Raw genomic sequence first — 27,537 nt, forward strand, 5'->3', positions numbered from 1 at the left:
CTCAACCTGTATGATTCAGAAAAAGTTTACAGAGAAGGCGGCATTTGAATTAAGTCTTAAAGGGTGGTGGGAGTTCACTCTATTGGCAGGATAACGAAGGGCAGCAGGAACGACCAGCATGCATAGATCCAGAGACAGAATGTGACATAATTGCCCGTGAACTCCTGGTAGATTAGAAAGGCTGCAGCACAGGCTTGGAGGGGCAGAGAGGGAGAAGAGGGGTCCTTTCAGGTCAAAGGGAGCCAGGTGGTGAGGTCTTACGATTGCCAGAGATGTCTCTCCAGTAGCCGTGCTTCCTGTGGTGGTCGTGTGGGTGGGGAGTAGAGAGGAGATGGAGAGGGGCTTCCAGAAAGGGTCGTGTGATGGATCAAGGATGGCCCCTCAGAGCCCTGGCCCCCCGCAGCATAGGCGTCCCTCTCTTGGCCGCTGTCAACAGTTGCTTGGTGGTGAGTCTTATATTTCACACGACTCTGCCTCACTGATTTTTACTGTCTATCTGAAATGATCTTTACCATAAACCTGATCACACTTATTAGTAGTTTCTTATAAAAGAAAAACAACAAAATCTCCCCTTTCTTGGAGAGAGGGGTTCTTATAGGTCTTATAAATTAGGCTGAGTCTGGTCTTATTTCTTTGGGCTTTATCTAGAACCCATCTTTGGATGGGGAAGAAGAGGCAGATATTGTTTGCTTGACCTTAGACTGTGATGTTGGCTCAGCAGATGAGCAGGAAACCATATAGTGTCTTGGAGGATCAGATGGATTGAAATGTTAAAAATCTGTTTTGTTGGGGCGCCTAGGTGGCTCAGTGGGTTAAAGCCTCTGCCTTCGGCTCAGGTCATGATCCCAGGGTCCTGGGATCAAGCCATGCATCCATGCATCAGGCTTTCTGCTCAGCAGGGAGCCTGCTTCCTCCTCTCTCTCTCTGCCTGCCTCTCTGCCTGCTTGTGATCTCTGTCAAATAAATAAAAATAAAATCTTTAAAAAAAATCTGTTTTGTTAAATGATTTCGGCTAACAAAATAATTTAATTAGGAAAAAAACAGCTCCCAGACTCTGCTCCTTATTCAGTGATACTTAAATAAGTGTATCATTATTAATCACTCAGACTCTGACTTGGAATTTCTACATATTAATATTGATAAGAAGAATCATTTGGAAATGAGAGAGAATGTCTTTGTAGAAACATGGTCTTATTTTTGTGGTGGATGCAAATACTGTATTATTATTATTATTGTTATTATTTGTGTTGTTACATAGTGCAGTAGGCAATCAGCAGTTCCCCCCCCCCATATTAGAGAGAAATGTGTACGGTGGTCCCCTGTTATCTGTGGGGAATGTGTTCCAAGAGCACTCCAGGGGTTGTCCGAGACTTTGGACAGTGCTGGACCCTACATACATACTATGTTTTTTTCCTATTCATACACACCGATGATAAATTTTAATTCATACATGGGGCACAGGAAGAGATTAACAACAGTAACTAATAAACTAGAATAACTATAACAATATGGTATAATAAAAGTTACACGAACATGATCTCTCTCTCGGAATACTTGATCGTATTGCCGTCACCTTTCTTGTGATGAGGCGTGATGATAAAATGCCTCTCTGATGAGAGGAAATGAGGTGAATGATGTAGGCATTGTGATGCAGCATTAGGCTGCTATTGACCTTGTGATACCCCAGAAGGAGGATCATCCCTTGTTGGACTGCACCTGACCCCAGGTCACCGAAACCGTGGAAAGCAACGTCGTGGATAACGGGTCTGTTCCTCTTCCACAGTAGTTCTTTAAGCCTCTTCTAAAAAGAAGGTGCTAGAAGGATATAAAAATGAAGTTATAAGAGGTAAATGGCTAGGTGCTCAGTTTACTGTGAAGTCACCTATGTGGTAGAGCATTGGGGGATAAAACTGAATTCTGATGGAGATACATCCTGTGTTTGGCGTTAGTAACTCACAGATAAGATCATGACTCACAATATAGGACAGGAGGACAGGAGACCATTCTACCAGGACTCCTTGATGAACTAAATCCAATTTGTGTAGTATAGCTGTATCCAGATGTTAGCTCTATCTGGGGAGCTGGCAGTGTTTTTCACAAAAGCTAAGGGCTGGGTTTAAAATAGAAATTACAGTTAGCTCAGAGAGATGGAGGGTAGGATCAGGGTAGGGAAGAGCATTTCAAAACAGAAGCAATCGAGATGTCTCCCAGAATTTTGAACACCTTGTGGTTTTTTTTTTTTTCCGTTCCCTTTTTTCTAACTTCTGTCAATGTTGTAACTTCTTCTTCTTCTTCCTTTTTTTTTTTTCTTTTTCCCAAAAATTTTATTGGGGGAAAACTACAAAACATTTACCGTACAATGTTTACAGTCACAGTTTGTAGTGAACTGATTCCCCAAAATATATTACAACTCAAGTTGAAATGTTGTAACTTCTAATACATTCTGAAATGTCCCCTTTGAGGAAAGAATGGGCTACATCATACTCGCTTCTAGTAGATATAAATCTTGTCAGTAAGGGGGGTAGTGATCAAGGATTCCTTTAAGCCCCAACATTAATTCACTTAAGTATTTATTAATCATTTGTTTTCCTGGGCTGGACACTTACAAATAAGTCTTTGCTGTCAGAAGTGAGGCACACAGCACAGGTAATATAATATTTTCCTCCCATTAGACATAGCTATGTATGCTTCTGGTTCCCAGTGTACTACTCGGTTTTACATGAAGAGTGCCTTTCTATGACTGGGTTTCTTTCAACAAGGTTCTTTATTTGTAATTGTGCAAAAAAGAAGCATAAGCTTTAAAAAAGAGCTTTGATGCAAAATGATGTATCTTTTCAAGGACCATGTATAGGTGAATATATTTAATAAGAAGTGTTTTTCTTTCCCCTTTAGACCTTAGCTGGATCTCCAAAGTACAGGTGAATCAACCCGCAGTTCTGAGGCGTGCAGACCAAATCCAGGCTCGCAGAACCGTGAAAAAGGAGTGGCAAGTAAGGTTTCTTCTTGAGCATTCTGTCCCTGTAGTGTACAATGCCTGGTCTCTTCCCTCAAGGCCACAATATTGAATTTCGCTCAAGATGCATCTAAACTTAAAAGATTGCAGCTGTCCATGACTTATTTTAATAATTCATATATGATGATGATGGGTTGGAGAAAGATAACACATTTATCCAAACAAGTTAAAAATCTTATCACTCTTGAGTGGCAAAGCCGCAAATGAATTTGAGGCATCTTTATTCATGAGTGAATTAAATGGCACATTTCCTCAACACATTTATTCAGCTCCTTAGACATACCTTATTTGGTTGTCTTCTATTTTAATTTTTAAGCCGTAACATCGAAACCTGATGTGTCTGCTGTTGAGACCCTTAGGCGTAAGCGTTGACCTTCTTTGACCATTGTGTTTATCTTACTATTAATTTTCACAAAGCATTTTCCAAAACTCGAAAAGTGATGTTTCATAGGGACTAGTGGTCAGCATACCCTTCAGTGTATACTGACCAACGGTGAGCTGTGCGTCACAGGACTAAGAGGAATTCAGAGTTCATGTCACAAGTGAAGCAAAATAGTGTGATTGAATCCTTTAGGATGACATTTTACATTTTGCTCATCCTTGGGAATATTCCAATGGAAAGATAAAAGGAGATTCATTAGAATGAGTTAGGAAGTATGAGTATTATTTTAGAAATGGAATTGAATTAGAGTGAAAACAACATCAAAGAAATTAAAGACTCTTTTTTAAATGTCTTATCCCAGATCCCAAGGCTGGAGGTAAAATATCAGACAGAAATCCTCTTCTTCCCAAGTTCTGTCATATGGTAGCTTTCAGGGGCTCCTAGTGGAGGAGATGGAGAGGTCTGGTGTGGGGAGGCTTAATCTATTAGGATTTCACTTTGGGATACCAACGGAAGGAAAAACATTTTTTTTAAAAGATTTTATTTATTTGAGAGAGAGCCCACACGCACGTGCATGGGGGAGGGGCAGAGGGAAAGAGAGAATCTCAAGCAGAATCTGTCCTGAGCCAGAGCCCAGCTTGGGGCTCAGTCTCACAACCCTGAGATCATGACCTGAGCTGAAATCAAGAGTGGGATGCTTAACTGACTGAGCCACCTGGGCACCCGGGAAAAATAATTTTTTTTTTTTAATATTTTATTTATTTGACAGAGAGAAATCACAACTAGGCAGAGAGGCAGGCAGAGAGAGAGAAGGAAGCAGGCTCCCTGCGGAGCAGAGAGCCTGATGCAGGGCTCCATCCCAGGACTCTGGGATCATGACCCGAGCCGAAGGCAGAGGCTTTAACCCACTGAGCCACCCAGGCGCCCCTGGGAAAAATAATTTTTAAGGCTACTCTGTAATCCTCTTTTATTTTGTTCTACGCAGTGTTCCTCTTGTTGGTCACTCTTAAGCAATGTTTCTATCACATGTGAGAAGGACATGCCTTAGAACAGTATAGATGTCAGACTTCAGCACCTATGTTTGTCTAATGATTTCCTACTAGTTAACTGGGTTGGAGATGATTTTTTTTTAATCTTGTTTTTACTTTTCTTAAACCAGGCTGCTTGGCTCCTGAAAGCTGTTACCTTTATAGATCTTACTACACTTGCAGGCGACGACACGTCTTCCAACGTTCAAAGGCTCTGTTATAAAGCCAAGTATCCAATCCGGGAAGATCTCTTAAAAACTTTAAACATGCATGATAAAGGTAACATTGTTGTGTATAATCTGTCTCTGTTTACCTCTTTACATTACTAATTACTAAATCTAAGAGGACTTAAGACAAGATTCAGCTGCTAAAATGATAACAGCAATAAAACCCACGGGAGAATTGTATACATAGGCAAATAATTGAGATTCTTCTCTGAAAAACAGCAGGGAGAGAATCTGAGTCTCATTTTTAGGTCAGTTCTTCCCATCCTGGATTAAAGTTGCTGGTAGAGAGTTTCTTTATTTTTCTTTCCAGTTCTTCAGTGTGGGAAATTTTCTGTCTAGTGACTCTAAAATACTGATTCTCATTCCCTAGCCACACGTGCAAAAGCCAGTCTCATTACTTAATAATCACATCTCATACATAAAGTATTTTCTGTGAGTAAATGAAATACTTTTGAGAATAAAATGCAAATGGGGAATATTGCATGCTGTATATTAGGTTAGATCTTTTGAAAAAAAGTTATATTCACTCTCTTAGTACACATGAAAGAAAGGACTTTCTAAAGTTGCCATAAGTTTAGAATCTTAACATCTTAGGAATGGAGGAGACCTTTGAGAGTTGATCCCCTTTTTCTAAATGAGGAAACCAAGGTCTGGAAGGCTAAAGGGTATTTCTTTTTTTTTTTTTTTAAAGATTTTATTTATTTATTTGACGGAGAGAGAGATCACAAGCAGGCAGAGAGGCAGGCAGAGAGAGAGGAGGAAGCAGGCTCCCTGTGGAGCAGAGAGCCTGATGCGGGGCTCGATCCCAGGACCCTGAGATCATGACCTGAGCCGAAGGCAGCGGCTTAATCCACTGAGCCACCCAGGCGCCCCCTAAAGGGTATTTCTAAGACCATGTGCCGTAGTACTCACTGGGCTGATTTTAGGAGCCACATCTTTTGGCGGAGGGATGCTTCATGATTCCAAAGTGCCTATCGGTAATGAATATACAACTGGAAACGTGGCATCGGCCCAATGCAGGTATTTTATCCCAAATAATTTGAAGATAATTTATAGACCTAAACAACTCCACAGCTTTTGGAAAATATGTGTCTTTGGGGTTGACAATAAAAACACCACCTACGTATAGGCATTGTTATACAAAATTGTTTCAAGTAACAACTTTGGAAGAGAGGCTGGGGAAAAATGGGGCCACTGTGTAGGAGTCTATGTTCTTGCTTTGTTTTATAGTGGCTGTTTGATTTTTATTTGATTTCTTTAAATTTAAGAGCTTATTCCTCTGAATGAGGGTTCCAGATCCAGATTGTATTATTTCTTGTAAGAGAGGGAAGAGGATTAGTTAAATATCATTTTGCTATACTATCCTGTCAGGTTCTCATCCACTTTCTTCATCCACTGTCTGTTAGCTGTACAAATCTGGATTATGTAACCTATATGAAATAAGATATTCTCATTGAGTCAAGCCCATTATGTTCACCGCTTAGGAATCTTTAAAGAGTGGCATTATGTTGACCTCAAAGACCGGTGCGTCACAATTATTTTATTCCGTGACTTGAACAAGGAGCAAATGATTCCTGTTGTCAAGGACTGGAAGGGAATGTGGGGAGTCAAAACTTTTTCATTTGGTGCATTGTCTTAGGGCAGTTATTTCTCCTCTCATTTTGAGTTCTGCCAGGGTGTGGTGTAAATCATGAAAAGCCTATTGTGCAAGTTGAACTTCCTATGAAGCAGGCTGTTACTATCTCTTTTTTCCCAGGCCTCACGACAGCGGCTGTTTGTGTTTATCCCGCGAGGGTGTGTGATGCGGTTAAAGCGCTGAAGGCGGCAGGCTGTACCATCCCTGTGGCTTCAGGTAAGATTATTGTGGCTTTTGCTCTTGCCTTGCAGCCTGTTTCTAGTTTTCAACTCAGACACCTGAGGGTTTTGTATACAGTTTTATACTATGATTTTAATTAGCGTTATATATTTAATGATTTCTATTTACTCATTCTCTCCATATCTACTTGCCTCCTAAGTAGCAGACCACATTCATCCCCCAGAATACAAAACCGTGTCTCTGCCCTTACAGAAACTTGGTTGTTTAGGAGGAATAAGCAAGTTTAAAATGTCATAATGCAGGATATGTAGTAGTATATATATGTAAAAGATGATAATAAAGACACACAGAAGGTACAGTTGTAACTCAGAGTGGAGAGTGATTTATTTTGCAGAGGTTGGTGATGCTCAGAGAGTAACGGTATTCACAGGGGAGATGATACTGTTGGGGGGGGTCTTAGTGGGGAAGGGGGAGTTGGTGGTGGTGTTGAGACAGGGAATGACCTTTTAAACAGAGGAACGAGCCTGTGGGAAGGCACAGAAGCACGTTCAGGGAACCGAACCACAAGTGGTTTGTCATTGTCAGATCTAAATTGGGATGAAGTTGGGGCAGGGGGTGCCCTGGGAGTTGAAGCTAGAGATGGTAGATCTGGGCCAGATCCCATAGGGGAAAATGGCCCGGTGAGGGCATTCAGGGTCTATGCTGGTGTTGGGGAACATACTGCAAGGTTTTTAGCAGAGACATGTCATGATCAGCTGCATGATATTGGGAGTTGGGGGGTGGTTGTGGGTCCAGTAGGGTGGGGTGACAGGGAGTTAGGAAGACTTACCACAGTCCACATGAGAGGTGAGGAGTGCCACCCTAAAACCTGGGAGTTTAGTAAAGACGAGAGGGTATGTCAGGAGTCATTCACTTGAGATAGACTCAGGAGGACTGGACTGGGCATGAAAGAAAGAAGAGTATTTAAAGCTTCTGTATAAGTGAGGGTGTGAATGTGTGTAATGTGAGTGAGTGAGTGTGTGTGTATGTGGAGGGATAGATATAAAACTAGATTGTACTTTTAGAAGATGTTAAGAAGAATATCTTGGTGCTTTAGAAGAGGAGTCTAAAAAGAAGATTAATTTATTTTGTTAGGGAGACATCAAAGAAACACATAGTTTGATATACAAGCTATTTGTGAAGATTCCGAAAGTGTTTGGCAGCTACCTTAAATTTTTCATCAGCCTCATTCAGTTCAGCTTTTCTTTTGCACAACAGAGAAACATCTTTCCTCTAAGATAGCAGACCCAAGGAATTTGATAACATCAAGGAAATACAAAAGGTTATCTTTAGTAATGGAAATGGAATTAATGATGCAAGTGGAAAAAATATTAATGATTTTTCAGAAGTATAGCTGTAATTTTTTTTAAAAGATTTTATTTATTTATTTGACAGAGAGAGATCACAAGTAGGCAGAGAGGCAGGCAGAGAGAGTGAGAGGGAAGCAGGTTCCCTGCTGAGCAGAGAGCCCGATGCGGGACTCGATCCTAGGACCCTGAGATCATGACCTGAGCCGAAGGCAGTGACTTAAACCACTGAGCCACCCAGGCGCCCCTAGCTGTAATTTTTTTTTTTAAATTTCCACTTGGCCTTGCTCTTCCCAACTTGCCCCTGCCCTAGTTTTGTGGACCATATTAGGTCCTTTTTCCTCCTGCAGTCTCCTCCCTTTATTCTCATCTGCCTGGCTCTTCATTTTAAGATAGGCAATGGGAAGAACCTATATTGCAATTTGGTTGCAACGGCCATAAATGTGAGTGAGTAAATCAAGGCTACAGTGGTAACCAATTTGATTAAGAGCAGAGTCCGTAATTAACCAGTCCATCAAGACAGGGCTCTAGCTACTGTTTTAGGACTGTCACTGTGATGATACATATTTTCTTAGTTTCTGTTTACTTAAAGCCCTCTTATGAGCATCTCTGCAGAAACTTAATTTCAAGTTTTCAAACTATAAAATACTAATATTCGTCCTAACACCAAGACCATATGAGGTGACATTCTGTTTCTTCACACTTCACTCTGTAAGACAGGCATGAAGCTCTTTAGTGTCATTAATGCTTTGGTCAAAATGCTGTTTTGTTTTTGTTTTCATTTTTGTTTTTTTGTATGAGGTTCCTTATTGAGATACTCACCGACTGAAATTTGTCTTCCTCCTTCCCTCCCCCTGTCCTTTTCTTCTTTCCTTCCCTCCTTTCTTTTCTCTCTACTAGTGGCCACTGGCTTTCCAGCTGGACAGACTCGTTTAAAAACACGATTAGAAGAGATCAGATTGGCTGTGGAAGATGGAGCTACAGAAATCGATGTGGTGATTAACAGGACGTTGGTGCTGACAGGCCAGTGGGAAGGTATGTGCAAGTCCTTACTTAAAAGGGGGACGTCGTGCTACCTGTGTGAATCAATGGCGAGGACTGGAAAATAGGCAGTATGTTTTGGAAGTCATTGTTCTAGGTTACACGTCACCAGATCAGAGGGTAAATTTCAGAGAAAACGTGGCTGTTATTGATCATGGCTTGTTCCCCTCATCAATCCTTGGCAGTTGTCCACACACGTGAACTTTTTAGATCCCTTTGAGTGCTTAGGTGAGTGGCTATTTCTACGCACTAGATTATTAATTTTTCTGTTCTCTACTATTTTATGACTCAATGCATAAATCACTCTAGGCAAGTCATTTATGCAAAGTTTATTTTAATAGGTGGAGGAAACTTCCCCTTTTTAATGTTAATCTTTGTGGATTTTGAGAATGTGGGATTAGTAATAAGTCTGCTAAGTCTATTTTTACTCCTGCCGTTCTTACACATAATTCCTATGGATACTATTTTATATTTACCTTTGAGATTCATGATTTACTATCATACTGATTATGAGAAAACATTACCCATTTCAATAACTAGCTATTGTTTTATAATTAGATATTAAAAAATAGATTCGACTGGTGCCTTAAATATATTTTGTATATTAGAGATTGTTGATAGCTAAAATAAGTACAATTTTCTACTTTAAAAAATCAGTATAAAAGTAGTTCAACTAAAAATTTTTTAATCAAATCATAAGATAAAGCCAGAATAATATGTTATCTCTTTAGACATGTGAATGTCAAATGCATGGTATATTTTATTCTAATTACAGATGTTATACCTGCTTGCTGTTAAAAACAAAAATTCTAATCAGTAATAAAGGAAGTAGATGTCCCACATAAACTCATCAGCTAGAAATAACCTCAATAACAATATAATACACAACTTTTCAGACTTTTTTCTCTTCATATACACACACATGCAACTGATGCCCCTTTTTAAAAGTTTAAATAAAAAGTAAGATTATGCTTAATGTATTTTTTTTCTTCATCTATTTATTGCACTTGCCAATATTTCATAGGTATCTTTCTGTGACTCTCATTCATCAATCCATCTAGATTGTCAAATATAAATCCTAATTCCATTGTTTATCCATTAAGAATTGCTTTTGGTTACAGAATAGCAACGATTTAGTCAGTAGTTTATTTATTTAGTCAGTAGTTTAAACCTCAAGGATTTATGTTCTTCTACTAAGTCTGGAGGTAGATATTTCAGGGGTACTTTGGCAGCCCCACAAAGTCCTTGGTCACTTACACTACTTGGATCTTCCACTCCCAAAGTGTGTGGCTTCTGTCCCTGTACTTACAGGCACTCCATTGTCTGAGGTCGCTTCTGATGCTCCAGCCTTTCCAGCCATCTCCCAAATAACAGGAAAGAAGGGCTATCCTATCCTAAAAACCTCCCACAGTATTTTTGCTTCCACCTCTTTGGCTCAGACTAAGTTATGTGGCCACCGTGGCTGCAAGTAAGGCCAGAAAATGTAGTTTTTTAGTTTAGAATATTAACTATGTTCCTGTACATTCTCAGTAAATTAGATGGTGTACATATCTGTGCCCAGATGAAAAGGACTGAGGGGAGTTCTTGCACGGAAGGACAGTGTGCCATAAAGAGCTAAGTGGGGTCTGACAGTAAAAAGCTTAATAGCAAAGGGCCTTGTGAAGCCACAATAACAGAAGTATTTAAGTGAGAAGAGCTAGGAAGTCAGAAGGCCCAGCTGTTAGCTGTGGGGCGGGTCACCCCAGAGATTTCAGCAGCTCTGAGAGCATCACGATCACCGATACCACAGTTCTGAATGATCTAGAAGAAAATGTTGAAGCCGTTCCTGTTGCCCCACTCCCAACTGTACTCAGCAGCATTTTTAATCCTTACCCAGTTTAAATTCTTGACAGTCCACAAATATCTTTTTGTGCTTTTGATTTTTGTTCCCTTTTTTTTATGGTTCATGTGAGCTTTGGCTGATTGCAATCATTCTTAAAAGGCGTATTTTAAATGGGTACCCTTTATCCCTATATATTGATTCTTGTTTCCTTCCAGTCATAGATTTCAGTTAGGATTTCAGGCCAGAATTAAAGGGAAAAAATGAATATGCATGATATTGAAAACAAATTTGGAAATAGACTATGTGATTTAGTTAAATTAAAAAAAAATCTATATGCCCTGTATGTCTTTTATTAAACAGTTGTAGACATAGAAGTATAGTTTCTATTATAACTTGTGCACTTGTCTCTAGAATACTAATTGGGAAATAAAATATAATAAGAGATGGGTTTTGATGTAATTGTCCCTTAATGAACTAGGAATGGTTGTTTTTAGGAACTGATAATTTCCTAATAACAGACATTCATGCAAAATATAATAACACATCTTTGTCGTAGACCATACTTTTCTATTAACTTTTTTATGGTGTTAATAACCTCTTGACCCAAAACAAATTGAAAAGGAACATTTAATACTAGAAATTTAATTCTAAATAGAAACCTGAAATGACTGAAGCCTTTTTTTTTCACTGCAGTATTTTTCCTAATTTGTCTCAATTTGATTACATATTACATTTTTCAGTGTCACGCTTTCATATTAGCTGTTTACTAAAATACGAGCCTAAAATTGATTTCTTGGAATGTGCAGACAGAAATGTCCGTCAGGCTAATACACATCCAAATGCAGGTCCCTCTCATCTGTGCACTGAGGAGTGTAGAACAGTGGCTAAAGCATGAAAGAAAGGATCCCAGTTTTAAAACTGACCATTCAGAGTGTATCCTAACCATGTCTCGTGGTCACAGGGTCCACAATTTCAGGGGTGAACTCAAAGAGAAGACTGGAAGAGGGGCTTGTACTCCTCTTCTTGAATTCTCCGTGGTGACAATTTTGAAATCTCTACTACTTGAGCTTCTAAATCTTCTGCCCACCCACCTGGATGCTCCTTCCCTTTTAGTGGAAGACGGAGCTGCTACTTCTCAGAGAAAACAGATACCACTAGACGGGAACTCCCTCAGGGTCCTTACAGCAGGCTCTGTTTTCCTTTGTTTCTTCTTTTCTCCTTCCTCCTAAGTCTGGTCCCTTTGCGGCAGCTCCCATCTCCTCCCACATTTCCAGAGACCTTACTCCATTTGTCGGCCGTTTTTTTCTGCTGTGTCTTTAGTTTCTGTCTCTACTAGCTCATTCCCATCAGCATCTAAACATATGTAAGCTCTTCTTATCCATTAAACACACACACACACACACACACACACACAAACTCACACGCCAACATTCCCCCTCATCTCCAGCTAAGTCTCCCTTTCTGTTCTTTCTTTCATGGCTAAAGTTCTTAAAAGAGTCATATTTACTTTTTCTCCTGAATCTGCACTAACCAGGATGCTAATGACCTCTTATTTTTCTGTGCCCAGGGAATTTTCTTCATTTCTTTGTTTAGCTTTACTGTTCAGCATTTGACACAGTGCACTGTCTTCCTTCTAGAGATACTTTCCTGTCATGGCGTTGGTGACCCTAAATTTTCATTTCATGGAGGTTTTCCTCCATGTTTCTCATTACTCCTATGTCCCTGTGTCTTGTTTGTAAGCTATTCTGCCTCCCCCAACATCCCTGAAGTGTTGGTTGTCCTTAGCTCCTGTCCCAGCAAACTCTCAAACTTCTCCTCAGACCCTGCACATTCTCCCTTGGTAATGTTCTGTCTTCACCGATTTCAGCCACACCGTGTGCTAATGACTACAAAACCTCCTGAGCACCGGAACCAACATCCACCAGACTCCGGAATGCGTGCTCTGTTTCCCCGCTAAACCATGTTGCTTTTTCATGCATCATTTTATAATTTTTTAAAAAGGTTTTTTTTATTTATTTGAGAGAGCAAGCACAAGCAGTGGGGAGGAGGAGAGGGAGAGGGAGAAAGAAGCAGACTCTCCGCTGAGCCTGGAACCCGAGCCAATGCAGGGCTGGGTCCCAGGACCCCAAGCTCATGACCTGAGCTGGAAAGCAATTGCTTAACCGACTGAGCCACCCATGTGCCCCTCATGCATCATTTTTACGTACATAGACCGGTGACTCTTGATCAAATCAGAGAATCTAGCCATTTTAGAAGGAAATCTATAAAAAAAATATTTGATTAGGGCGCCTGGGTGGCTCAGTGGGTTAAAGCCTCTGCCTTCGGCTCAGGTCATGATCTCAGGGTTCTGGGATCGAGCCCCACATAGGGCTCTCTGCTCAGCTCTCTGCTTCCTCTTCTGTCTCTCTGCCTGCTTCTCTGCCTACTTGTGATCTCTCTCTGTCAAATAATAAATAAAAATTTAAAAAAATTAAAAAAATATTTGACTTGAACACTTTCTCTTAAATACAGTTTAATTTCAGAACCGTGGTATCAGCGACGGCATTATTCTGGAGCACAGTAACGCTCCCCGGGCTGCGGAAATCTCTGACATGACCCGCCCCCGGCTAACAGTTCAGGCTGCTGTGCCTTTTGACTTCATATGCCTTTTTATTTAAGCATTTTTGTTAGTGTTGTTTTGCCTGGCCCTTTGCTGTTAAGCTTTTTACCACCAGATCCTGATTTGCTCATTATGGCACACTGTCCTTCCCTGCCTGTACTTCCCTCCGTCTTTTCTATTTGGGCACAGAAATGTACACCATTATTAGAAGGGAGCATAACTCTGGGAAACTAGAAGGCTGAAAGCACATCTTTGCATCAGACAGACCTTGGTTGGAATCCAGGTGCTACCATTAGTAGCTGTTTTCTCTTAGGCAAGTTTCTCTGTGTCTTCTGTTCCTTCTCTGCAAAATAAGAATAATGGCATCCGCTTCCCAGGGTTATAATGGGGATTCAATTAGATAATATATGTAAATCGATCATCCTGTTGCTTGGCTCAGATGAATCCCTCCATGCCAGCTGCAGTTTCTTCTCTTTCCCTCTCCTCCTTCTGGTGCGATAGTATGTTGTCAAGGGAAGTAAGCATAATAGGACATGTATTGAGTAAATGAAGTAGAACTCTAAAAGACTTGGATTTTAGTCTTTGTAATTTTGATAATTTATACCTAGTCCTTGGGCAAACACTTCACTTCTCTCTGCCTCCATTTAAATAAGCTACCAGTGAGGGAATAAAACTTAATGATTTCTATAGTCCTTTAGAGCTATAATGGCCTGTGATTTTATATTTGGTGTTTTCATTGTGTGGGAGTATTATTCCCTTGATAAGGACCTGTAATACAGTATTTTTTCATGATGATATTAAAGTCGACATCTGAGTTGCATTTCTTAAACAGCTCTTTGAAGAAAGCATTCACCAGAAGGGGTTCATCATCTCATAAATCTTATTGAACAGGTTTTGAAAATTAAATACATCCCATGCTCTGTAAATACAGAGGTGTTCGTTTCCTACTTTTTTATGACCTCTCTCTGCTGCATACATTTACCTTAATATATTACCAGTGACATGGAAATGGTATCAGATTCTGCCTCGTTCAAGATTCTCCCAGTTCTGGGGCGCCTGGGTGGCTCAGTTGGTTAAGCAACTGCCTTCAGCTCAGGTCATGATCCCAGAGTCCTGGGATCGAGTCCCACATCGGGCTCCCTGCTCCTTGGAGAGTCTGCTTCTCCCTCTTGACTTTCTCCCCTCTTATGCTTTCTCTCTCTCAAATAAATAAATAAAATCTTAAAAAAAAAAAAAATGAAGATTCTCCCAGTTCTTCGAGCTCAGGACCTAGAACTGACTTTACTAGTCTTTGGAAACCCATTCCGTACCGGAGCGCCATCAGACGTGACCCCAAAGGTGGCTTCTTCTGTGACATTTTCCAGCATAGTGTGTTCCGTGTCACACTTGGGAATATTGTTTGTGTCCTGTATCCAGAGCCCTAGTTTATCCTCTTCAGTTCCTCAGCCCTGACTTGCTCTCCTAAACTTCGTTTGTGGAGTACGTGCCTCACACTATTAAGAGTTTCAGGGTGAGAGAATGAAATATTTGGGCCAATGCAACCGTGTCTGTTATTGTGTCTTAGGAAGTGGATCCTGAAAATCTTGCATCTGGGCAAAAGTTTATTTTTCTTGTTTGCTTATTTTTGCATAGGAAGGATGGTAGAAGGAACATCTCTTAAAAGAAATTAGAATTTTTCTTTATTTTGTAGAGCTGTTACTCATAATATGAGAAAAGCAAACTCTAAATCTATAGACACTGTTTGGGGAGGAATCACATAATCTATAATCTGTGCTTTCTCTGTTTGGGGGGTTGTTTATAACAGAAAAATTCTGGAGATACTTATGGCAGCTGTAGGCTTTTGTAGTTTTTGTTTTTAGGCTATGATTCTTTAAAACTTCAAATACTATTGACCAAAATGTGTGTGTTTTATCTCTTGTAGGTTATTTTACTACCTGGTGTTTTAGCTCTTCTCTGTTTTAGTCTTACAAGATTAATTAGTTACCATGGTGGATGAAAACCGTTCTTGAACATTTTGTGACTTTTTAAGTTTCAAAGGTTGCTGTACAATTTATATTAAGTGTTTTACTGTACATATAATTATCTTTTCAGGCCATTCTTGTGCAGTGTTGAACATCTTTCTGGTACTCAAAAAATAATTGCTTAGATATATTCATTAACAGTTATTTTTTAAGTGTCTTTGAATAGCATGAAATATAAAAAGGAAATCTACTTTTTGACTTTTAGATAGGAAACATGGTCTTTAAACACTGGAATTTTTACTAAAATCATAATTTGTATTCATGAAAGCTTTACTAATTACATAGTTTTCTTTGTCTACAGCAGTGCTTTTCCAGAAAAACCTAACTGATTGCCAGGAGCCTCACAATTAAGAATATACTTTCTTTAGGGGTGGAAGCTGGAAAGAAATAAGATAATTTTGAATAGAGAAAAGTGAGACGCTATAGAAGCAAGTGTCTGCTGACACAGGGAGGCAGAAGGTAGGGCCGGTTGTCAACCGTTTGGGATGCTGTCCAGAACAGGGGCAGTGTGGCCCCCTCTGCTTCTTGGATCTACATACTCATCACACAGGTCTTTCCCAGTGTGGCTAGGTTCTCTGATTCATGTCAGTGAACACACTCCATAAATACAGCCTCCCTTGTTTTTTAGCTGGGAATGACGAGCAGAAGGTCAGGCTATGACCTCCATTTCTCCTGCTCAGTGTGGCACTAGTAGGAGGGATGCTAGGGGGAGAGACAGGAGACAGCTCCTCTGCTGGCTGCTACCCTATTGATTACGCATCTACCATGTCATGTATCCTGGGTTTCTAGTACACCCACTTTTGCTACTCCTGAAAACCTCATTATAAGTCAAAACATTTATTATCAGGTTTTTAATGTGACATCACGATGCCAGCCACTTCTCTGGTGTATGTGTTTTGTTATATTTTGCATTATTCTGACTAATTTGCGGTCATGGTGTTTGAATTCCATTTTCGTTTGTCAGTCATTTTTATAATGGCCTTCCAGATTATTATTTTTCTGTTATGTGCAAGAATTCGTCTTTCTTTTTTTTAAATGGAGTTTTTAGTTTCTGTAATGTTTGAATTTTTAACGGTGAACATGGACAACGTGAGTATGGGAGCAGAAAAATTAATAAAGGTTCTAGGGAATAAGGTCATGATGTACGAAAAGCTGTAAGGGTAGGACGTTTACTGAAGTATTGTTTGTAATAGCAAAAAATCTGAAACCTTAAGTATTATTGGATACACATGATTGAATATTTATAACCATGTAGTGGGAGATTGTGCAGCCATTAAAAATTGTGTTACAAGCGTGTGTTTATTAATATGGAAAGATATCTGTGATATTTTGAAGGGAAAAAAGCAGGTTACCAAATAGTATGTACCATATACAGTCACATTTTTTTTTGCTTAAAAAACAGAATGATGATAATCTCAAAAACCCTTTTGTAAGAAAATTCCTAGATGCTAAATAAATTATAGCAGCGTATGTGAAATGTGTCTTTTTAACATTTTGAATAATTTTAAACTTATGGAGAAGTTGCAAAAATCATATATTCAACAGTTTACTCTTCACTGAGATTCCATAGTTATTAAATTCTGCCCCATTTACCGTTTGCCTTTTCATTGTCTCTTTGTGTGTATGTATATATGTGTGTGTGTGCATGTGCATACATATAAAATTATGTACATGTAATTGTTTAATTATTTGAGATTAAGTTGCTGGCCTCTCAATCCATTACTCATAAACATTTCAGTATGTATTTTCTAAAAACAAGAACAGTTGTACCAAGCCACAGTACACCATCAAAATCAGGAAATTAACATTGATACCATACTACCATTAAATCCATAGACTTTGTTCATTCTCCAGATTGTCTCAGTAATGTTGTTTATTAGTTTTGGGATCAGTTGCTACAAGTCTCTGTAGTCTTCTTCAATCTGAAACAGTCCTCAATCTTTCCTTTAGTTTGAAGAGTAGATGCCTATTATTTTGTAAAACATGCTTCATTTGGGTTTGTTTGGTGTTTTTCTCATGATTAGATTTAAGTTATATATTTGGGGGAGAAATACCACGGAAATATTTCTCTGTTTTCCTCAGTGCATTATTTTAGGAGTTATAAGATCTTGACTTTTCCCATTATGGATGATGTTAATTTTTAAATGGCTAAAATGCTGTCTGGCAAGTTTCTTCATTGTAAAATTAGTAAGTATTTTGTGTTTTAAGAAGTAATTAATACAGTATATGAATGAAGGTATCTCAAGATTATGTTAATATCCTGTTCCTCATCTAATTTTTATTCAGTAGTTTTAGCATTCATTCCTAATTCTTCTGTTATTACTCTGGTAGTTGTCAAATAGTGATTTTTCTAATTCTTTTATTTCTTCCATACTTATTAGTTAGCATTACGTTCTCCTCCCCCACTTTCTTCCTCTCTGTAAGAACTCCTGGAGTTCTTTTTTACTCAGTTGGTTATAATCTATTGCTATCATTATTATTTTGGTACTCAGATTATTCCAGATTTGGCTAGTGGGAGCTGCTTCGGATGGCTCTTCTGCCCTTCTAACATGTTTGCAGTATTCATTGAGAACTTCCTTGAATTTTTCTGCCCGAGCTCTGGAATCAGCCATTTTTCCATGGAGCTCTGCTTCCTTTTATTGAAGACTGGTATTTAGAAACCAAGATCTGGGCTCTCAGTGTGCTCATTGCTGCAAGGATGTGGTTTCTCGACCTTCTCAATGGATAGATCTAGGAAACAGATGCACGTTCACAAATACACGATGAACACATAAACACACATGCATTTATATCTGTTTGTCCATCTGTCTTTCTGTCATCTATCTGTATCAGAAACTATGAGTTCACACTGATGACTTCCTTACAAGCTGATATCACATGGTTATTCTTGCCCTTTCTCTTTCTATATGCCCCTCTTTCTTGTCACAAGAAATTTTTTTTTTATAATTTCACTTGTATGTGGAATTTTTTCCCCCACAAGAAATCTTTTCCCCATTATCCTCAATATACTTATTTATTTGATCAGTTGTCTTGTATGTAACAGTCTCTTGACCAGACAGCCTGTCTCCCTGGTCTAGTACTGTGCACTCAGGCTGGTTGAGCTCACAAGTCCTCCAGAACTCCCAACCCTCACTGATGAGGATATCACCCCCAACCCTAATCTGGCAGCACGTGAGTCCAGAGTTTCCCAAGGTCCCCGTGACATGCCATTTCAAAGTTTACCTCCCTCTTCATGGCAGTGTGCACCTGGGAGTATTTCAGCTCCCCCACCTCTCTCTGGCTGAGAGCTCCCACAAAGTAGAGTTCCAAATTGTCTTTCTAAACCAATAACAAGAAGCTGTTTGGTCTTAATTGTACCAACGTAATGTTTTATAACCAATCAAAGTTTACCTTCATTTTTATAACTGCTTCTTATTAAAGGTGGATCCAAGAGAAAAAGTTAATTGATTACCTTCATTATCATTTAAATAATTTTTACATTTATCCCCTGGATTTGAGATGTCTTTGAGCTCCAAAAGTAAAGATCTCCTATCCAATCTTGAGTAGAAAAATGATGCTTGGTGAAGTTCAGTAACTTTCCCAAGTGACACACAACTAATTATTGGGCAAACAAGTGCTGAAAGTCCTGATTCAGACAAGTGAACTTCACTACAACAAATGTGCTCTTCTCATCCCATCCAGAAGGCTCATAGAACAATTCATAGATTTTTTTTTTTTAGTTTATCAAATCATACAAAATTAAGTTATTTTATGTTTCTGAATTATTCTGGAACATCTCAATTTCCTCTGCTTTGTTTTCCCTGGAAGAATGAAAATCAGGTGCTAGGGTTGTGATGCTCATCTGTGATGCTAGTGATTTGAACTCAATGGGAGTTGATATCCCTTTAGGTTCTAGGTTTCGATTATACTATTATACTAAGTTCTTCAGTTTATTTTCTTGAGAATGTATTTTAACGACAGCATGTGTGTGCCTGCCTGCATGTATGTTTGTGGTGGGATAGAGAGAGAAAAGTGTGAGGAAATTTTAGGCAAGTCATTCATCTCTCTACATTTCACCTTTTTGCTTATGAAATGTGGAGGTAAGTGCCAGCCACCCCACGGGGATATTTAACTGAGGCATAGAAAACACTGAGCATTTTTGAAGGAAGATGCTTTGAAGACTTAGGGGGTTTCTCATTCTTTTCAGTAGTTGCTCCTTATGAAGAGTTTTTTGGAAAGAGGATCTGTTGAACCTGTTGATTCCACGTAATTTCCTTCACATGTGTATTCCAGTAGCAATGATATAAATCCACATCCCGCTGCTGTCCTTTCCTACAGATGTGGAGGAAAATTCATCCATTTGTTTTTCTATTGTTTTGCTCATCTATATCGGAAGGAAAGTGACAGTTGAGTACATTAGAGGACATTATGATCTGAGATTGTCTAGGTTACATTTCAGCCACCAGGTCACTTGGATTTGCATATGTCATTTATCACTGTGATATCAAGGTGCTTAAAACTACCTGGACACTAATAATGCTTATTTGTGGCTTTCATGGTTTGTGGTGGAGTGAAGTGGTCTGTTTTCCTTACATGTTAAATTTGTCAATTCTAATTATGCTTTCATGAGTATTAAGATAGTGCTTGTTCCATTTTGTTTTTCAAAGTTACTTTTGCATTTCTGGAAGTATATAAGGAAAAGTTTGGAAATCTAGTATTGAAGGATTAATACCTACTAACTGCCTTGTTCTGTTCTAGCCATATATATTATTGTATCTAATTTTCACAAAAATATGTGAGCAAACTGAGGCTCTCTAAGTGATCAGGCTTAGGAAAATTGAATGATTCTTATAAATTTGCATAACTAGCAAATAGCAAAACTTTTATCCCAGAAATCTGGGAACATGGGCTCCAAGTTAAAAATGTTTCAATTTAGTAAACATTTTCCCCCCAGCCTGCTTTCTAGGCCCCAAAGAGGTTGTGTTTATATTCTTCAAGAAACGTAAGTCACAGTATCCCTTGCTTTTGTAAGTCCCTCTCTGTTGGAACATAAGAAGCACTCAGCAGTAATGACCACCAAGGCCAGCAGCAGGAAAGCTAGTAGCTGACATTCCTTGAGCATTAACCTATGTACCAGAAACTGTCCTTAGCACTTTATACGTATGAGCCTATTTAATCCTTCGAATAACTCCTTGAGGTGTGCATACCTCTATCATCCCCATTTTATTGAAGAGGAGACAGAGACAAAGTTTAAGAGTTAATTGTCTAGATCAAACAACAAATGAGTTTTGGCACTGAGGTATGAACTCAGGTGGTGGGGCACCCTTACTGTTGTCCCACACTGTAGCAGACTTCTCAGTAAATATTTTTTATATTAAAATTCTGAGCTGGAAACTAATGAAACCTATTCAGATTAAGTTAAATGGGAAAGGCATCTGTTGGGAGGACATAGAGTAGCTCCCTGAGTCGGTAAGAAGCCTGGACATATATACAGTGGAATATTACGCAGCCATCGGAAAGGGTGAATACCCAACTTTTGCATGGGACTGGAGGGGATTATGCTGAGTGAAATAAGTCAAGCAGAGAAAGTCAATTATCATACAGTTTCACTTACTTGTGGAGCATAATGAATAACACGGAGGACATTAGGAGAAGAAGAGGAAAAGTGAAGGGAGGGAAGTCGGAGGGGAAGACAAACCATGAGAGATCGTGGACTCCAGGAATCAAACTGAGGGTTTTAGAGGAGAGGCGTTGGGGGGGGGGGGGGGGATGGGTGAGCCTGGTGGTGGGTATGAAGAAGGGTATGTATTGCATGGAGCACTGGGTGTGGTGCATAAACAATCAATCTTGGAACACTGGAAAAAAAAAAAAAAAAGAAGCCTGGAGAACCAGGCTTGGTAAACCAGCAGGACCATGAAAGAGTGGGAAGCAGAGAATACAGCCAGATGTGCCATGGGAAGAGGACTTCTGGGGCCACTTCTGGTGCTGCCACTGATGGTGGGTGGCCCTGGGTCATGGGGCTCTTGGATGTGCTGCCATTGGTGATGCTTAAGTAGTAACACTAAGGAACATGCTGCCTACATTGTCACCTTTGCATTGCTTGGGAAGATCCAGAGGCCCAGGTAGAAGCATTTGCTTGATGGAGCCCAGGTCACATTATACAAAGGACAGGTTTGGTATGCTCTTTGATTAAATTGCTCTGGCATATTATATTCTAGGCAGAATAGTAACAGAAAAAAAAATGACCAACTTCCCAGTGTGGAATCCTGAAGATTAAAGTACTTGCTCAGAAAAACTGGATACTGTTATGTGGTGAAATAGGTCAGTAAAATGATTTAAGGAGTTGGCAGTTAGAGAATGAGAAGGCACTGGGTTATGTATTCATTTAAATCCAATTATGCTCTGAGTGGCCAGTTTGGATCATGGATTACAGAACATCACTTCCAGGAGGCTGATGATTGAGTCATAAAATTCATCTCTTCTTTTCCTTTCCTTTCCTTTCCTCTTTCTTTCTTTCTTTCTTTTTTCTTTGGGGGGGGGAGGGTTATTTTCACAGTAGGGGAAAAAATTGACCAGATATTAAAGGTAATACTCTTTAGAAAAACGCTGGTAATTTCATTCATAAATATGGTCGGGATCACTGTTTTAAGAATTTTGTAGAGATCAGACTTCACCTCAACAAATGTTGTAATAAAACATTTTCGAGCCTTATATGATGACACACTGGTTGTGAGCACTAATCCATAGAAGGAGGTTTTGGTACAGTACAAGAAGTTGGGTCAGGGGAGGGGGATAGGGAGAGGGTGGTGGGTTTATGGACATTGGGGAAGGTATGTGCTATGGTGAGTGCTGTGAAGTGTGTAAACCTGGAGATTCACAGACCTGTACCCCTGGGGCTAATGATACATTATATGTTAATAAAAAAATTATAAAAAAAATAAAAGTCTACCTGAAATTTCAAAAAAGAAGAAGTTGGGTCAGGCCATGATTAAGATTTGGCTTTTATTACACTTACTTGAAACTCACTTTACTAGACTTCTGAGCTTAAGTATCATGGTTAACTTTCTGAGCGCTTACAATCAGCCAGACAATGTGTAGAGTATTTTGTATATATCTTCCCTTTTAATTACCGTAATAACCCTACAAAGTAAGTATTATTATTGACACTTCAAGGAGGGAACTGAGGCTGAGAGACTAACTTGCCCAAGGTTGTGCGGGAAGGGGTGGAGCTGGGTTTTAAATCTGCATTTGTCTGACGCTCGAGCCTGATTTTGATGGCAACGCCGTTCTGTGCAAGAAAAATCATTAATTAAGTCGCGAGTTAACTCTGGGTTAGCATTCTTGAATTTTCAGATCAAGAGATTTCCTTGTCACTGGTTCTTAGCAAACAACTTTCTGTTTTTAGATTCAGTAACTTGAGAAATGTCATTCCATCCAAGATTCGTTCCCTGAGTTAAAAGAATATAAATTGCTATTGCCACTTCGTCTTTGCTGTCTATACCATTCCCACACATGTTGTCTTATTGGATATATGGGTGAGATGACTTCTCACGATTTTTGGAGGATGGGCAGGGTGAGGTAGGCAGTGTAGGATCTCAGATCATCTCTAATGTTCCAAACCACTGATTATTAGGGATTTGTGAAAATATTCAGTCCTTTCTTGAAAAACTTTCTGTGGGTGCCAGCTCATGACAGTGACAAACACTAAAATTTACCAAGCATCCTGTAAGAGAATATTTGCTTTTATTTGTGTTTTCACTTTGAGCTGCAAGTTACGTTCAGGTTTTCCAGGATTGGGAAGCCAGGTTTTCTTCACCTTGTTACAGTTTTCATGGTTTTGCCTGCATTTGCTGACTTGTAACTAATTTTTCGTCTTTTACATGTACTTTAGGAAGCGTATGAATTCAGGAAGTCTCATGTCTGCATTGAAAACTCCTTACCCTAACCCTAACCCTTATTATGAATGTTTCTTTCCTGCTTGGTTTTGTCCATATGTTTATATCCTACAAAATACACATGTATGTGGAGGAGCAAAAAAGCCCCATAGTCCTGTTAATGTGGTAATAGCCCAAGTTCAAGGAGTAAGAGCAGCTGGCCTGATGCAGAGTCAAAGCCAAAATCACTGGTATCATGACAGAAGACTGTGTTATGTAATTTTTCAAAAATTTCATACTCATTATAGGAATTTTGTTTATTAAAAGTCTGTCAATTCAATATGAAATGTTTCTCCCCCCTTGATTCTTTTGTTGTTGAGTGTAGGTTTATGGTTTTTCGGTTTTTTTTTTTGTATATGTATATATATTTTTAAATGACCAGAGTTTTGTTTTTTTTTTTAAAGATTGTATTTACTTATTTGACAGAGAAATCACAAGTAGGCAGAGAGGCAGGCAGAGAGAGAGGGGGAAGCAGGCTCCCTGCCTATCAGAGAGCCCGATGCGGAGCTCGATCCCAGACCCGAGCCGAAGGCAGAGGTTTGACCCACTGAGCCACCCAGGTGCCCCTGTATATGTGTATTTTTAACCAAGCTGCTTTCGGGGTGCTGTTTGGAGCCCTCAAAAACCAGATTTGCCACTGGGTTCAGGGGTTAATAGAGTCAAGACTGCACCTGTGAGTCTCTCTCCAACTGGCTTTGTGCACGTACATCCAGCATACCAGACTGGGCTCAACGCTTTCTTGTCAGGTATTTAGAGACATGCCCTGACAGATCTTGGGGAAGGTGGTTATGTCTTTATTGTCATTAGCAGAGCTCTCAGGAAGGGCCTGCTTTATAATCTCGCAAGAGAACTTACTATGTGTGAATGGAAGAACTAATAAGGACCTGAGGATTTTTCTTCTTTAGTTTGCAAAATGGTACACCCCCGTATATGGTAGATAAATGTCTTTTTTCTTGTAAGTAACCAACATATGGGAGAGGTAGAAATTATTCGTCATTTGCATTTCATTATAATGATATTTAAAAAGCTGCGTGGCTCTGGACCTTGGGCAGGGGTGTGGAAAGTTCCACGGTAGCTAACCAAGCACTTCTTGTAACAGGATGCGAACGGCAGCAGAACGCTTTAGGCGATATTAAATTGGGGTGATTTTTAGAAAGTGACAAATGTTTTATGTTTCCTAAATCCGAGATGGGTTCTATCAGCTGCACATGGCTGCCAAGTTATGTTATCACTTGCCTGCTTTGTAACTGCTTCAATTATTTCCTCCCCCAGCCCTGTATGATGAGATCCGTCAGTTTCGCAAGGCCTGTGGGGAGGCTCATCTGAAAACCATCTTAGCAACAGGAGAACTTGGATCTCTTACTAATGTCTATAAAGCCAGTATGATAGCAATGATGGCAGGTAAGTGTTTATATTCACATGATGATAGCTATGGAATTGATGTTTTTTGGAGAAATAAGTAAGCTAAAAGATTTGGCTTTTAGTGAAAACGGGCTAACCACTTGGAAATTTGGGTGGGAGGACTCAGCTATTTTGTGAATATACTGCAGTGTGCATTGGTCACAAACTTGGCTTCCTCGCACGTTTTTGGTGGCATTTCCTCGCTGCACTATCCTTGTAAGGCAGTAGATGGCTCTCTTGTTAGCGAATTGCCTTCTTCTTCTTTGATTATTCATTCATCAACATATGTTAGACAGGAATTTCTTTAACTCTGACTTATTCCTCTCTGTGAATTTAAGTGTTTGATTTTTCTCAGAGATGTGCATCTGTACCGGCTCAGGCAGCCTGTGCTTTTGTTTGTGTTAATTTTTCTTTTTAACGGTAGCGCTGTATGTTGCTTTTTATGCTTTCAAAAGCAGTTGACTTCCTCTTCATCTCCTTGAACAGCAGACCTGTCCATTCAGACATCCAAGCCTGAAACCTGGGAGTCAGGCTGGATTCCTTCTTTTCCTCACCTTCCTGTAAACCAGTGAACGAGTCCAGAGAACTCTACCTCCTCTTTACTGTCTCTAACGCATCTCTCCGTCCTGCGTACAGCCGTCTCCGGCCATTGCCGTACCCCACACGGATCACTTCAGTCTCCTCGCTACTCTCCCTGTCTCCACTTTTGTCCCCTTCCAGTCTGTTTCCCATACTGTTGCCAGAATGGTCCCTTAAAAATGCTAATTGGGTTTTGGTCCTGCTTGTTTAAAATCCTTTGGTGGCTTACCCTGCCTCCAGACCCAGTCGGAAACAAGGGAACATACCTGTGCATCTGTCCACTCGAGCTGATATTTGCCAGCAGGGCACCTCAGAAGCAGGTGGGCTTTATGTAATCTTGCCACCTAATGATTCTTTTAAAACATAAGAAAATGTGAAGGCATAGGACCTATGAGGAGAGAGGTGACGGAGGGAGTGACCTTCTCTTCAGCAAGATGTGAGGGAAATATAATTCATTTCCATGAACAAGAAACAAAACACACACACAAAGTCTTCACCAGAAGCTGCACTCTCCACCCTCCAATACCCCCCATACTCCCATCACTGTCAGAGTCCGGGTCACCCCCTCTCTCTCAGGGCCTGCCCACTCAAAAAAAAAAAAAAAATATATATATATATATATATATATATATATCCTTAAGTGGCTTCCCTTCATCGTCAAGGTAAAATGTAAATTCCTTCAGCCTGATGTTAAGAAAAGGTCCTTCTTAACACCCTGCCTGTGTCTCCCCATTTTCCCTTCTTACCATATGCTCCAGCTCTATGGAATTCCCTGTAGTTCTCTGCAGATGGCACCATCCGGACCTTTCAGGGCTTGCTACCTGCTGCGCCCCCTGCCTGGAATACCTTTTGCCTGAGTAATTCCTTCACCTCTTTGGCTTCAGCACTTCTTTCAAGAGTATTTCCCCAATACAGCTCCCCTCCTCACCACTTGGTTCCATTTCTCTTCTGTGTGCCCCCACAGCATTCTGTTGTAACCTCTGTCAGGTAACGTAGCACACCATCGTGTGATCAAGTATTGAATTTTGAGGTGTCCTACCAGTGGCTCCATACGTGGCTGAAGATAGATGACTTGTCGGATCTTCAGTCTGGGCCTCTAGTGTAGTCCCCCCTCTAGACTTTTAGTGTATGTGCTGCTGAAGCAAGCACTCCCTCTAGATTTTTAGACAAGCACTCCCTCCCGTCTAGATTTTTAGACTCGTGTACTTTTTGAGTATTGTCAGACCGAGCATCAGTCCCTGGAGCTCTACTGAAATTCAGCCGGCTAGGCATTCATGGAGCTATTGCTCTGCTCATTGCTCCTGTATCCAGATGATCTCTGCTCTGGTTGTCTCTTTTCAAGCATAATCTCTGAAAACCTGAGGATAAGGAGGAATGGAACACATTAAACAGCGGGTCATCTGTTATGTTGGCATTTCAAAGTCCTGCAATAATAGAAGCCTCGCTGTAGCTCTTACGAGCCTGGGCGAAGCCCCTTGGAGTCCTAAGTACCCGGGTAATTCCCTTTTCATGCTCCTCTCCAGGACAAGGGATTGTTAGCCTAGAGTGCTGTGATCCAGATCACAGTGAAAGTACATTCATTCTGGGAGGTCGGCCAACCCTATCGTCCTCACTGCACCTACTGCTCATCATAGGAACATGGTATTAAGTCATCATGCCAAGAAGCCCCTGTTCTATCCTCCACCCCATCCATCCGCAGAAGAAAAATGTGAGTAGGAACATGCTCTCCCCATCTCTCCTATCTGCTTGTATCCCTGTCCATGCTTACCTCTTGCGTTTCTTCACTTAAGCAGTGTCTGTTGAGTACATGCTCTGGATAATAAAATTTGTTTTTGTGGTGTGCTTTCCCAGATTCTTTAAAATAATATTCCTTAATCTTCACATCAATCCTGTGGTTGACGAAGAAACTTAAAAGGTGACTTTTGTAAGGTCACAAAGCTAATGGATCACATAGAGTCATTATTTGAACCCAAGCCTTCTGGCTCCAGAGTTATTTATTGCTTTCTCAGCTGTAACACCACTGTCTCCCAGGGCACTGTGCTTGACCTTATAATGAGTTAAAGGCATACACAGTCTGTGCAAGGTATAATAAGTGAAAGCATCCAGCATACTTCCTGACCCATAGTTTCTGGTTCCTATTCTCTTAAGAAGGTATATAATAGAAATAAGGTATGTTTTGAAGAATTGTTTTAAAATTTTGAACTATGTTTACACTTACAATATAAGTTACAGCTCTACTTTGGCATTTTTATTGATTTTATTCCTTAAAAATCAACTTCATTGAGGTAAATTTATACACATTGAGGTGTTAAGTGTCCAATGTGATGACTTTTTACAATGTGTATTTTC

At 39.9% G+C, this 27,537-nt stretch overlaps 1 protein-coding gene across 1 annotated transcript in view; it reads left to right on the top strand.

Moving 5' to 3' along the window:
* Nucleotides 1-27,537, top strand: part of DERA (deoxyribose-phosphate aldolase) — a 110,773-nt gene that overhangs the window by 43,579 nt on the left and 39,657 nt on the right. The window contains exons 2-6 of the mRNA XM_046011957.1: nt 2,893-2,990; nt 4,555-4,702; nt 6,407-6,502; nt 8,713-8,847; nt 24,481-24,609. Of these exons, the coding sequence (XP_045867913.1) occupies nt 2,893-2,990; nt 4,555-4,702; nt 6,407-6,502; nt 8,713-8,847; nt 24,481-24,609 (606 nt within the window). The remainder of the gene's footprint in view (nt 1-2,892; nt 2,991-4,554; nt 4,703-6,406; nt 6,503-8,712; nt 8,848-24,480; nt 24,610-27,537) is intronic.

Source organism: Meles meles, chromosome 7, assembly GCF_922984935.1.
Source record: "Meles meles chromosome 7, mMelMel3.1 paternal haplotype, whole genome shotgun sequence".
Taxonomy (NCBI): Eukaryota; Metazoa; Chordata; class Mammalia; order Carnivora; family Mustelidae; genus Meles; species Meles meles.